The sequence below is a fragment of the Oncorhynchus tshawytscha genome, linkage group LG02 (assembly GCF_018296145.1).
Source record: "Oncorhynchus tshawytscha isolate Ot180627B linkage group LG02, Otsh_v2.0, whole genome shotgun sequence".
In the NCBI taxonomy this organism is placed as follows: domain Eukaryota; kingdom Metazoa; phylum Chordata; class Actinopteri; order Salmoniformes; family Salmonidae; genus Oncorhynchus; species Oncorhynchus tshawytscha.
In genome coordinates, this window is record NC_056430.1 from 63,676,279 (window position 1) to 63,691,906 (window position 15,628).

Sequence of the window (15,628 nt, forward strand, 5' to 3'; positions counted from 1 at the left end):
AGCAAAAGGTGGCGCTACAAAGTATTAACTTAAGGGGGCTGAATAACTTTGCACGCCCAATTTTTCAGTTTTTGATTTGTTAAAAAAGTTTGAAATATCCGATAAATGTCGTTCCACTTCATGATTGTGTCCCACTTGTTGTTGATTCTTCACAAAAAAATACAGTTTTATATCTTTATGTTTGAAGCCTGAAATGTGGCAAAAGGTCGCAAAGTTCAAGGGGGCCGAATACTTTCGCAAGGCACTGTAGGTAGTGCTTTACATTGAGAGGCGTAACTCACTCATCCACCACAAATCAAGCGTACATTTTAAAGTAGGCTGCACACACCTTCCTAATATTGAGGTGCAGAATTTGTCATGGGAAGAGCAGGTGCTCTTAATGTTTTGTACACACACTAATGCATACATGTAAAAATGACACATGCAATAGTATTGTGCATGCTCATAAAACCCAAACAAGAGCTTTATACTGAAAATATATACAGTGGGGAGAACAAGTATTTGATACACTGCTGATTTTGCAGGTTTTCCTACTTACAAAGCATGTAGAGGTCTGTAATTTTTATCATAGGTACACTTCAACTGTGAGAGATGGAATCTAAAACAAAAATCCAGAAAATCACATTGTATTACTTTTGTGTAATGAATTTGCATTTTATTGCATGACATAAGTATTTGATACATCAGAAAAGCAGAACTTAATATTTGGTACAGAAACCTTTGTTTGCAATTACAGAGATCATACGTTTCCTGTAGTTCTTGACCAGGTTTGCACACACTGCAGCAGGGATTTTGGCCCACTCCTCCATACAGACCTTCTCCAGATCCTTCAGGTTTCGGGGCTGTCTCTGGGCAATACGGACTTTCAGCTCCCTCCAAAGATTTTCTATTGGGTTCAGGTCTGGAGACTGGCTAGGCCACTCCAGGACCTTGAGATGCTTCTTACGGAGCCACTCCTTAGTTGCCCTGGCTGTGTGTTTCGGGTCGTTGTCATGCTGGAAGACCCAGCCACAACCCATCTTCAATGCTCTTACTGAGGGAAGGAGGTTGTTGGCCAAGATCTCGCGATACATGGCCCCATCCATCCTCCCCTCAATACGGTGCAGTCGTCCTGTCCCCTTTGCAGAAAAGCATCCCCAAATAATGATGTTTCCACCTCCATGCTTCACAGTTGGGATGGTGTTCTTGGGGTTGTACTCATCCTTCTTCTTCCTCCAAACACGGCGAGTGGAGTTTAGACCAAAAAGCTCTATTTTTGTCTCATCAGACCACATGACCTTCTCCCATTCCTCCTCTGGATCATCCAGATGCTCAATGGCAAACTTCAGACGGGCCTGGACATGCGCTGGCTTGAGCAGGGGGGGACCTTGCGTGCGCTGCAGGATTTTAATCCATGACGGCGTAGTGTGTTAGAAAAGGTTTTCTTTGAGACTGTGGTCCCAGCTCTCTTCAGGTCATTGACCAGGTCCTGCCGTGTAGTTCTGGGCTGATCATTCCTCATGATCATTGATGCCCCACGAGGTGAGGTCTTGCATGGAGCCCCAGACCGAGGGTGATTGACTGTCATCTTGAACTTCTTCGATTTTCTAATAATTGTTGCCTTCTCACCAAGCTGCTTGCCTATTGTCCTGTAGCCCATCCCAGCCTTGTGCAGGTCTACAATTTTATCACTGATAGCCTTACACAGCTCTCTGGTCTTGGCCATTGTGGAGAGGTTGGAGTCTGTTTGATTGAGTGTGTGGACAGGTGTCTTTTATACAGGTAACGAGTTCAAACAGGTGCAATTAATACAGGTAATGAGTGGAGAATAGGAGGGCTTCCTAAAGAAAAACTAACATGTCTGTGAGAGCCGGAATTCTTACTGGTTGGTAGGTGATCAAATACTTATGTCATGCAATAAAATGCAAATTAATTACTTAAATCATACAATGTGATTTTCTGGATTCACAGACCTCTAGATGCTTCACAGACCTCTACAAGTAGGAAAACCTGCAAAATCAGCAGTGTATCAAATACTTGTTCTCCCCACTGTATAAACATACTTTAACACACTCTGTTACAAGTTTACAAATATGCACACCCGTACGATTGTGGCTTTGCATCCATTTACAGTCTGCAAGAAAATGCCTACGAGAACTGAGCGGTAATACCCCCAAATTCGTTACGATTCGCCGTAAAAACCAAAGTGAAAAAGGCTCCTTCAAACACCACAGTTTCCTCTTTCCTTCTCCTCCTCCAATCATCTGTTCTTCCACGGCAAGGCATTCTTTCAGGATGATTTCAGCAGCTAAAAGTAGGGGGAAGGAAGAGAGAGAGGGGGGGCGACATCTTTCGGCGGTACAATTTGAGGAAAGAAAAAAAGATGACTTCATCCTCGGTACGTGACAGCAAGGGGGGAAACGATCTGCGAGAAAGCAGAGCGAGCGCGTGTGTGTGTGTGTGCGTGCCCTGCCTGTGATTAACTCTAGTTTTCAACAGGGACTGATGACATTGTTCGCCGCTGACCAGTGCACTGTAATTTCATAACTAATAACCCGTGCTTCACTCTCCTGCTTCTCCTCAAGCCTGCTTCCCGTGCTTTGCTGCGTTCATATTTGCAACACTCCTCACAAGCTCTGTGCTGTGGTGGCAGGAGTTTGTTTTTGATGGCAGCCCTCCTGAGTTACTCTGGACCCTGATAGAGAAAATAGGGAGCGAGAGAAAAGGCCCTTACGTAATGTAAAGGGAGCTAGTGCACATGAAGCCCACTCACACATACACTCTCTTGCCCAGGCACAGATGTCATGGTGTTGGTGCTGCTGGTTTCTCCCAGGCACCACTAGGTCCTAGTCTACCAGGAGAGAGAGAGACCGAGAAAGAGGAGAGGTGTGCAGCGCTGTCAAACAGTTCTGGATGGTGACTAATCTGAGGGAGTATTATGACAATGGTAAATTGCCGACCACATATTGTTGTACTCTCTGCCCCAATTTAAAAAAACAGACTTTACATGATCAGTGGTGGAATTCAGATCCAGAACATTATAATCCACTGTTGTTCTTATTGCTGCATAAAACAACAAGCTCTGTTTAGATCAGAAACAGTATGATTGAGGGTCAAGTTGAATGGCCTGCAGGTTGGCACATCTTAAGATTAGTGGTGTATTCCTTAATGCAAAGCGTAGCAATGTTTTGCAACAAAAACAAGAGTTTCTATTGGACCGGCTCAGGTAGGTTCCTCCCTGTTTGGTTCCTAGTGAATACACCCAAGGTTAACATACCCATGCTCTCGTTTGTTGCGTTGCAGGAGTCGTACCGCCAGGTGATGAAGATGCGTCCCAAGGACCTGTGGAAGAGACTGATGGTCAAGTTCAGAGGAGAGGAGGGCCTGGACTACGGAGGAGTGGCCAGGTACTGCAGTCATCCACACCTCCAGGCTTAAACACTGTTTATTAAAACCATGAGGTCAACCAAAAAGATGCCTTTTCAAAATATTTTATTTTCCTTATAGGACAGTAGTCCAGAAAGAAACAACCACTGTGGAAATTCACATTCAAAAAGCTTGATACATCAAACAGAATATTTTTGGGGGCATGTGGCCACATGCAAACCCCCAAAAATGGTGTTTTTATTATGCCGGTGTCACGTGACTAACCAGATGTCTGTCTGTCATATAGGGAGTGGCTGTACCTGCTGTCCCATGAGATGTTGAACCCCTACTACGGCCTGTTCCAGTACTCCAGAGACGACATCTACACCCTGCAGATCAACCCAGACAGCGCCGTCAACCCGGTGAGAGAGAGAAATAGAGGAATCAATAGATACATAGAGAGACACATAATAACAGAGAGGAGGAAGGAGAACGAACCACAAACAGAATTCCTAAGAGATGGAGGTTCTTGTAAACTGAAGGTGGAGAAGTAGACATGGGGAGAATCTCAATTACGTTTTCTTGATTCCTTGTGTCCTCTCACCACCACCTCAAGCCCATTGGATGAGAAAGTCAAAGGGGAGGGACTTCAGTATAATAATGATGATAAGCTACATTTATATCACGCTTTTCTCGACAACCCAATAGTGACCACACTCGCACATGTCAATAACCAAAAAATATGCATTGATGGCCAACCTCAAAACTCATCTCTCTCTTCCTTTCCTCCAGGAGCACCTGTCCTACTTCCACTTTGTGGGCCGTATCATGGGCATGGCTGTGTTCCACGGCCACTACATAGACGGGGGCTTCACCCTGCCCTTCTACAAACAGCTGCTGGGGAAACCCATCACCCTGGACGACATGGAGTCAGTGGATCCGGACCTCCACAACAGCCTGGTCTGGATCCTGTGAGTAGGAGACACCGACACGTACAGGGGCTCTAACGCGTGACCACTTTGGTCGCATATGCTCCTAAATATTTTGCTGTGCGACTTTGGATTTTAAATTTGGGAGCACCAGTTTGCCTTGAAGGGAAAAAAAAACACTGGCAGATGATAATTGTTGTAATGATTAGGCTTCACTGTACCGCTGTTTCCGAGTGCCCTGGAGAAAAAAAACTGTTATTGTCTCTAGCGCAAACTGTTCAAAAGCTGTGACCCACATTACCAGCTCTCTGTTTTTCCATCTATTGCTCATTTGGTGCTGCAGCTGGAAGCATCTCCAGTGACGGGACGTGTTTTCCGCTCATAAACCGTGGGCCGTTCTAAAACGACTTGTGTGCCATTAACACCTTGTTCAGTCATGTTACCTCATTAGCTAGCTAGCTAGCGAACAACCTGTTAACTTTGCCAGTATGCCCAAACATTTGAGGGCACAGAAAGAATGGGAAAGGGATAGCTTCTTCTGGGGATCAATGATCATAGCAATGAATGAATGACTCATTTGCATGTTGTCACTCAGAACGTCACTGACGTTCTTAGAGAGACAGTGGACAGTTTTCGATGTAATGCATCTGTTAGAAACTGTCCTTTTTTACACAATGTAAAAACCTGATATTCTACACATTACTTTGTAATTTCAATGACTGGGATTCATATCAACATTTTAGCTTTGATAATAAACAAATAGCTTTACAGGGTTACATGTTAGTTTCAAGGGCACAACGTGCTTCAAAATTAGCCAGAATTCATATAGGTCCAATACAGGCTGCACCAGAGTCCAAAAGTGGCGAGGGACAAAACTCCAGCCGACTCTTGGCATTGCGCATGGTGATCTTAGGCTTGTGTGTGGCTGCTCTGCTGTGGAAACCCGTTTCACGAAGCTCCCAACGAACAGTTATTGTGCTGACGTTGACGTTGCTTCCAGAGGCAGTTTGGAACTCGGTAGTGACAGACGATTGTTACGCTCTGTGTGCTTCAGCACTCTGTGGTCCCGCACTGTGAGCTTGTTGCTCCTAGACGTTTCCACTTCACAATAACAGCACTTACAGTTGACCCAGGCAGCTCTAGCAGGGCAGAAATTTGACAAACTGACTTGTTGGAAAGGTGGCATCCATTATGGTGCCACGTTGAATGTCACTGAGCTCTTCAGTAATGCCATTCTACTGCCAATGTCTGTCTATGGAGATGCACGGCTGTTTGCTCGATTTTATACACCTGTCAGCAACTGGTGTGGCTGACATAGCTGAATCCACTAATTTGAAGGGGTGTCCTTATACTTTTGTATATATAGTGTATAGCCCTGGACATATACAGTGTTGATACACACACAGATGCATACATATACAGACGCTTGTACACAGACACAATTATACACAATTGAACACCCGGAGACATAAATACTGTACAAGCACAGCCACACATATTAATACAAACAGGATAGCATGTGTAATGTTGGCCTTTGCACGTGTGGATGCTGTATACAAAATACAAACGCCAATCTTGAGCTGACATGTTGGCTGTTCTGTATCCATGAAATGCCACTAAAACAACAACCCCCATGAACCAACTACTCTCCCGTCAACACTAGCGCCCTCTGTTGACAAGGCAGCCTAAAACGTCCGACTACTAACTAACATTTCTGTCTTCTCCCCCATCCAGGGACAATGACATCACGGGGGTGCTGGACCATACGTTCTGTGTGGAGCACAATGCCTACGGAGAGATCATCCAGCACGAACTGAAGCCCAACGGCAAGACTGTCTCTGTCTCCGAGGACACCAAGAAGGAGTATGTCAGGTACGGAGGAGGAGACCGTCGCCTGGGTCCCACGCACGCGCATACACATCCGGCCGACACGATACGCACACACATCCGGCCGACACGATACGCACACACATCCGGCCACACACACCCGGCCGACACGATACGCACACACATCCGGCCGACCACGATACGCACACACATCCGGCCGACACGATACTCACACACACCCGGCCGACACGATACGCACACACATCCACACATCCGGCCGACACGATCACGCACACACATCCGGCCGCACACGCCGACTCACGCACACCCGGCCGACACGATACGCACACACATCCGGCCGACACGATACTCACGCACACCTGGCCGACACGATACGCACACACATCCGGCCGACACGATACGCACACCCGGCCGACACGATACTCACGCACACCCGGCCGACCACGATACTCACGCACACCCGGCCGACACGATACGCACACCCGGCCGACACGATACACACACGCACACCCGGCCGACACGATACACACCGACACGATACGCACACACACCCGGCCGACACGATACGCACACGCACACCCGGCCGACACGATACACACACACACATCCGCAGCCGACACGATACACACACATCCGGCCGACACGATACACACACACACACCCGGCCGACACGATACGCAGCACACGTCCGACACAATACACACAGGCGCAGCCAACACGATACGCACACACACCCGGCCGCACAAACCCGATACGCACACGTCCGACACAATACACACAGGCGCGGCCGACACGATACACACACACACGGCCGACACGATACACACACACACACGCAGCCGACACGATACGCACACACAAACACACACACGGCCGACACGATACGCACACACACCCGGCCGACACGATACGCACACGTCCGACACAATACACACAGGCGCGGCCGACACGATACACACACACACACACACGCAGCCGACACGATACACACACACACGGCCGACACGATACACACACACACACGGCCGACACGATACACACACACACACACGCAGCCGACACACACACACACGCAGCCGACACGATACGCACACACACACACACGCAGCCGACACGATACACACACACACGGCCGACACGATACGCACAAACACACCCGGCCCGACACGATACGCACACGTCCGACACAATACACACAGGCGATACACACAGGCCGACGACACGATACACACACACACGCAGCCGACACGATACACACAAACACACACTCGGCCGACACGATACGCACACCCGGCCGACACGATACGCACACACACCCGGCCGACACGATACGCACACACACCCGGCCGACACGATACGCACACACATCCGGCCGACACGATACGCACACACATCCGGCCGACACGATACGCACACACACCCGGCCGACACGATACGCACACGTCCGACGGCCACACGATACACACAGGCGCGGCCAACACGATACACACACACGGCCGACACGATACGCACACACACCCGGCCGACACGATACGCACACATCCGACGGACAATACACACAGGCGCGGCCAACACGCACACACACGGCTGACACACACACACGGCCGACACACGACACGCACACACACACACACACGCAGCCGACACGATACACACAAACACACACATGGCTGACCACGATACTCACACCGGCCGACGCGATACGCACACACACACGGCCGACACGATACGCACACACACCCGGGCGGACACGATACGCACACACGCACACACACCACACACCCGGCCGGACACGATACGCACACACACCCGGCCGGACACGATACGCACACACACCCGGCGGACACGATACGCACACACACAGGGCTGACACGATACGCACACACACCCGGCCGACACGATACGCACACACACGCGGCCGACACGATACGCACACACACACGGCCGACACGATACGCACACACACACGGCCGGCCACGATACGCACACGCACGCACACACACACGGCCGACACGATACTCAAACCCGGTAGACACGATACGCACACACACACAGGGCCGACACGATACGCACACACACACCCGGCCGACACGATACGCACCCACACACCCGGCCGGCACGATACGCACCCACACACCCGGCCGGCCACGATACGCACCCACACACCCGGCCGGCACGATACGCACCCACACACCCGGCCGATACGCACACATACGCACCCACACACCCGGCCGACACGATACGCACACCACACACACGGCCACACGATACACACACACACGGCCGACACGATACACACACACACGGCCGATACACACACACACGACACGATAGACACACACCCGGCCGACACGATACGCACACACACCCGGCCGACACGATACGCACACACACACACGCGGCCGACTCAAACAATACTCAAACCCGGTAGACACGTTACGCACACACACACCCGGCCGACACGATACGCACCCACACACCCGGCCGACACGATACGCACACACACACCCGGCCGGCACGATACGCACACACACACACACACCCGGCCGGCACGATACGCGCACACACACCCGGCCGGCACGATACGCACACACACACCCGGCCGGCACGATATACGCACACACACACCCGGCCGGCACGATACGCACACACACACCCGGCCGGCACGATACGCACACAGACCCGGCCGACCACGACACGCGCACACACACACGCGGCCGACACGATACACACACACGCGGCCGACACGATACACACACACGCGGCCGACACGATACACACGCGTCCGACACGATACACACACACACGGCCAACACGATACACACACGCCGACACGATAGACACACACACACACACGACACACACACACACGGCCGACACGATAGACACACACACACACGCGTCCGACACGTCCGACACGATACACACACACGACACGATACACACGGCCGACACGATACGCACACACACGGCCAACACGATACACACACACACGGCCGACATGATAGACACACACACACACACTGCCGATACACACACACACGGCCGATAGACACACACACACACGTCCCGACACGATACACACACACGATACGCACACACACGGCCACACGATACGCACACACACACACACATGGCCGCCACGATACGCACACACACGGCCGACACGATACACACATGGCCGACCACGACACGCACACACACACGGCCGACACGATACACACACACACACACGACACGTCCGACACGACACACACACATGTCCGACACGGTACACACACACGCGCGTCCGACACGATACACACACACACGGCCGACACGATACGCACACACACGCGGCCGACACTATACACACACACACGCGATACGCACGACACGATACACACACACACACACACGTCCAACACGATACACACACACACACACGTCCAACACGATACACACACACACACGATACACACACACACACACGGCCGACACGATCCACGGCCGACACGATACGCACACACACAAGGCCGACACGATACGCACACACACACACGGCCGACACGATACGCACACACACACGGCCGACACGATACGCACACACACGCGGCCGACACGATACGCACACACACGCGGCCGACACACGATACACGCGGCCGCACACGCACACACACGGCCGACACGATACGCACACACACTGATACGCACGCACACTTCCGGCGCCGACAGAGATGGCCGCCTCGCTCGCGTTCCTAGGAAACTATGCAGTTTTTTGTTTTTTACGTGTTATTTCTTACACTAGTACCCCAGGTCATCTTAGGTTTCATTACATACAGCCGAGAAGAACTACTGAATATAAGATCAGCGTCAACTCACCATCAGTACGACCAAGAATATGTTTTTCGCGATGCGGATCCTGTGTTCTGCCTTACAACCAGTGTAACCGAGTGGATCACATGCAGCGACAAAAAAAAAAAACGACTCAGAAAAAGAGGGAAACGAAGCGGTCTTCTGGTCAGACTCCGGAGACGGGCACATCGTGCACCACTCCCTAGCATTCTTCTTGCCAATGTCCAGTCTCTTGACAACAAGGTTGATGAAATCCGAGCAAGGGTAGCATTCCAGAGGGACATCAGAGACTGTAACGTTCTCTGCTTCACGGAAACATGGCTAACTGGAGAGACGCAATCCGAAGCGGTGCAGCCAGCAGGTTTCTCCACGCATCGCGCCGACAGAAACAAACATCTTTCTGGTAAGAAGAGGGGCGGGGGCGTATGCCTTATGGCCAACGTGACATGGTGTGATGAAAGAAACATACAGGAACTCAAATCCTTCTGTTCACCTGATTTAGAATTCCTCACAATCAAATGTAGACCGCATTATCTACCAAGAGAATTCTCTTCGATTATAATCACAGCCGTATATATCCCCCCCAAGCAGACACATCGATGGCTCTGAACGAACTTTATTTAACTCTCTGCAAACTGGAAACGATTTATCCGGAGGCTGCATTCATTGTAGCTGGGGATTTTAACAAGGCTAATCTGAAAACAAGACTCCCTAAATTTTATCAGCATATCGATTGCGCAACCAGGGGTGGAAAGACCCTGGATCATTGTTACTCTAACTTCCGCGACGCATATAGGGCCCTGCCCCGCCCCCCTTTCGGAAAAGCTGACCACGACTCCATTTTGTTGATCCCTGCCTACAGACAGAAACTAAAACAAGAAGCTCCCACGCTGAGGTCTGTCCAACGCTGGTCCGACCAAGCTGACTCCACACTCCAAGACTGCTTCCATCACGTGGACTGGGAGATGTTTCGTATTGCGTCAGACAACAACATTGACGAATACGCTGATACGGTGTGCGAGTTCATTAGAACGTGCGTTGAAGATGTCGTTCCCATAGCAACGATTAAAACATTCCCTAACCAGAAACCGTGGATTGATGGCAGCATTCGTGTGAAACTGAAGGCACGAACCACTGCTTTTAATCAGGGCAAGGTGTCTGGTAACATGACTGAATACAAACAGTGCAGCTATTCCCTCCGCAAGGCTATCAAACAAGCTAAGCGCCAGTAACAGAGACAAAGTAGAATCTCAATTCAACGGCTCAGACACAAGAGGCATGTGGCAGGGTCTACAGTCAATCACGGACTACAGGAAGAAACCCAGCCCAGTCACGGACCAGGATGTCTTGCTCCCAGGCAGACTAAATAACTTTTTGCCCGCTTTGAGGACAATACAGTGCCACTGACACGGCCTGCAACGGAAACATGCGGTCTCTCCTTCACTGCAGCCGAAGTGAGTAAGACATTTAAACGTGTTAACCCTCGCAAGGCTGCAGGCCCAGACGGCATCCCCAGCCGCGCCCTCAGAGCATGCGCAGACCAGCTGGCCGGTGTGTTTACGGACATATTCAATCAATCCCTATACCAGTCTGCTGTTCCCACATGCTTCAAGAGGGCCACCATTGTTCCTGTTCCCAAGAAAGCTAAGGTAACTGAGCTAAACGACTACCGCCCGTAGCACTCACATCCGTCATCATGAAGTGCTTTGAGAGACTAGTCAAGGACCACATCACCTCCACCCTACCTGACACCCTTGACCCACTCCAATTTGCTTACCGCCCAAATAGGTCCACAGACGATGCAATCTCAACCACACTGCACACTGCCCTAACCCATCTGGACAAGCGGAATACCTATGTGAGAATGCTGTTCATCGACTACAGCTCGGCATTCAACACCATAGTACCCTCCAAGCTCGTCATCAAGCTCGAGACCCTGGGTCTCGACCCCGCCCTGTGCAACTGGGTACTGGACTTCCTGACGGGCCGCCCCCAGGTGGTGAGGGTAGGCAACAACATCTCCTCCCCGCTGATCCTCAACACTGGGGCCCCACAAGGGTGCATTCTGAGCCCTCTCCTGTACTCCCTGTTCACCCACGACTGCGTGGCCACGCACGCTCCAACTCAATCATCAAGTTTGCGGACGACACAACAGTGGTAGGCTTGATTACCAACAACGACGAGACGGCCTACAGGGAGGAGGTGAGGGCCCTCGGAGTGTGGTGTCAGGAAAATAACCTCACACTCAACGTCAACAAAACTAAGGAGATGATTGTGGACTTCAGGAAACAGCAGAGGGAACACCCCCATCCACATCGATGGAACAGTAGTGGAGAGGGTAGCAAGTTTTAAGTTCCTCGGCATACACATCACAGACAAACTGAATTGGTCCACTCACACAGACAGCATCGTGAGGAAGGCGCAGCAGCGCCTCTTCAACCTCAGGAGGCTGAAGAAATTTGGCTTGTCACCAAAAGCACTCACAAACTTCTACAGATGCACAATCGAGAGCATCCTGGCGGGCTGTATGACCGCCTGGTATGGCAACTGCACCGCCCTCAACCGTAAGGCTCTCCAGAGGGTAGTGAGGTCTGCACAACGCATCACCGGGGGCAAACTACCTGCCCTCCAGGACACCTACACCACCCGATGCTACAGGAAGGCCATAAAGATCATCAAGGACATCAACCACCCGAGCCACTGCCTGTTCACCCCGCTGTCATCCAGAAGGCGAGGTCAGTACAGGTGCATCAAAGCTGGGACCGAGAGACTGAAAAACAGCTTCTATCTCAAGGCCATCAGACTGTTAAACAACCACCACTAACATTGAGTGGCCACTGCCAACACACTGTCAATGACACTGACTCTACTCCAGCCACTTTAATCATGGGAATTGATGGGAAATGATGTAAATATATCACTAGCCACTTTAAACAATTCTACCTAATGTAACGTTTACATACCCTACATTATTAATCTCATATGTATACGTATATACTGTACTCTATATCATCGACTGCATCCTTATGTAATACATGTATCACTAGCCACTTTAACTATGCCACTTGGTTTACATACTTATCTCATATGTATATACTGTACTCGATATCATCTACTGTATCTTGCCTATGCTGCTCTGTACCATCACTCATTCATATATCCTTATGTACATATTCTTTATCCCCTTACACTGTGTATAAGACAGTAGTTTTTTTGGAATTGTTAGTTAGATTACTTGTTCGTTATTACTGCATTGTCGGAACTAGAAGCACAAGCATTTCGCTACACTCGCATTAACATCTGCTAACCATGTGTATGTGACAAATAAAATTTGATTTGATTTGATTTGACACACGCGGCCGACACGATACGCACACACACGCGGCCGACACGATACGCACACACACGCGCCGACACGATACGCACACACACGCGGCCGACACGATACACACACACACACCGGCCGACACGATACACACACACACACACACACACACACACGCGGCCGACACAATACACACACACACGGCCGACACGATACACACACACACACACACGTCCAACACGACACGACACACACACACGTCCGACACGATACACACACACACGTCCGACACGATACACACACACACACGGCCGACACGATACACACACACTCGGCCGACACGATACACACGTCTCAAGTATACACCTGAAGCATACCTTGTGACGTTGTTCCTCTGACAACCAATGGGGTTCATTTTTAAAATTTGATTTGATTGAACCTTCATTTATTTAGGTTGGTTTGATTGTGATACAATCTATTTTTCAAGAGCGGCCTGGTCCAACCAAGACAGCAGCTGCATGCCAGCCAGTTAGCAGCACAGGAGTCTCTTCTCCCATCCGTAACGGAAGTTACATCTGTATGGGATATGAGAGTTAAGAGGAATAATTCCTCTGGTGCGCTGGTTTTTGTGTCACTGATTATTTGGACAAATCACGATTAAGCGGAGATGGTTGTTACCTGGCATCTTTCGAATTTCGGGAAAGATGGCCGAGGATTTAAAAGGACTTCGCCTCTCGCACTAGGCCAAATCTCAACCCTCCCCCAGAACCAAGTCTGAATTCGGTTGTCTACCCAAGATTACCAGCACAGCAAAAATACTTATCCCCCAGCCCTGGTTTTGGTTGAACTGCTGTGGGGGTTTCACATGTTGCAATGTTGTATGGACTTAAGTCTTACCTTCTCTCTCTCTATAGGCTGTATGTGAACTGGAGGTTCCTCCACGGCATCGAGGCTCAGTTCCTGGCCCTGCAGAAGGGCTTCAACGAGGTCATCCCACAGCACCTGCTCAAGTCCTTTGACGAGAAGGAACTAGAGGTATGTAGACAGTTGCATATAACATGGTTTAGGAAAGAAATGATTCATTTACTGGAAACATGACATCATTTCTCAAGAGCATACCTATTTGTGTTGGTATCCTGAATGGGGGGGGGGGGTCCAAGATGAATCTGAGACCTTGGGATGTACTTTTTAAATTAAATGAAAGGTGACAGCTACCATACTATTTCCCATGAATATACACCCCTTCAAACCATCTAATCAACTATTTTCTTCCCTCTCCTCCCTACCCCAGTTGATAGTGTGTGGCCTCGGGAAGATCGACATAGCAGACTGGAAGAGCAACACGCGCCTGAAGCACTGCACCACGGACAGCAACGTGGTCAAGTGGTTCTGGAAGGCCGTGGAGTCCTACGACGAGGAGAGGAGGGCCAGACTGCTGCAGTTTGTTACCGGGTCATCTAGAGTCCCACTGCAGGGATTCAAGGCTTTACAAGGTAAAGAGATGGGGGATGGGGGGGGGAGAAAGGGTGGTGTGTTTACAGTGCCTTCAGAAAGTGTTCATACCCCTTGACTTATTCCGCATTTTGTTGCTACAGCCTGAATTCAAAATTGATTAAATTACTTTTTTTTCTCTCACCCATCTACACACAATACCCCATAATGACAAAGTGAAAAGATGTTTTTAGAAATGTTTGCTAAGTTATGGAAAAGGAAATAGCTAATTTACATAAGTATTCACACCCCTGAGTCAATACCTTTTGGAGGCATCTTTGGCAGCAATTATAGCTGTGAGTCTTTCTGGGTATGTCTCTAAGAGTTTTACACACCTGGATTGTACAATACTTTTTACATTATTATTTTTTAAATCCTTCAAGCTCTGTGAAGTTGGTTGTTGATCATTGCTAGACAGTCATTTTCAAGTCTTGCCATTAGATTTTAAAGCCGATTTAAGTAAGAACTGTTTCTAGGCCACTCAGGAACATTCAATGTCTTCTTGGTAAGCCACTCCAGTGTAGATTTGGCCTTGTTTTAGGTTATTGTCCTGCTGAAAGGTGAGTTAATCTCCCGGTATCTGGTAGAAAGAAAACTGAACCATGTTTTCCTCTAGCATCTTGCCTGTGCATCGGCAAGGACTCCCTAGTCCTTGCTGATTACAAGTATACCCATAACATGATGCAGCCACCACCATTCTTGAAAATGTGAAGTGGTATTCAGAGATGTTGGATTTGCCCCAAACATAACGCTATGTAATCAGGACATAAAGTTAATTTCTTTGCCACATTTTTAAAGTTTTACTTTAGTGCCTTATTGAAAACAGGATGTGTGTTTTGGAATATTTTTATTCTGT

The 15,628-nt window shown here is 49.6% G+C and overlaps 1 protein-coding gene across 4 annotated transcripts in view; it reads left to right on the forward strand.

The window, feature by feature from the left end:
* Window positions 1–15,628, forward strand: part of LOC112245488 (E3 ubiquitin-protein ligase SMURF2-like) — an 89,462-nt gene that overhangs the window by 68,662 nt on the left and 5,172 nt on the right. For all 4 annotated transcript variants that reach the window (XM_024413609.2, XM_042302424.1, XM_024413610.2 and 1 more), the window contains exons 13-18: window positions 3,283–3,386; window positions 3,653–3,767; window positions 4,138–4,316; window positions 6,009–6,146; window positions 14,196–14,316; window positions 14,573–14,774. In XM_024413609.2, coding sequence (XP_024269377.2) covers window positions 3,283–3,386; window positions 3,653–3,767; window positions 4,138–4,316; window positions 6,009–6,146; window positions 14,196–14,316; window positions 14,573–14,774 — 859 coding nt within the window. The remainder of the gene's footprint in view (window positions 1–3,282; window positions 3,387–3,652; window positions 3,768–4,137; window positions 4,317–6,008; window positions 6,147–14,195; window positions 14,317–14,572; window positions 14,775–15,628) is intronic.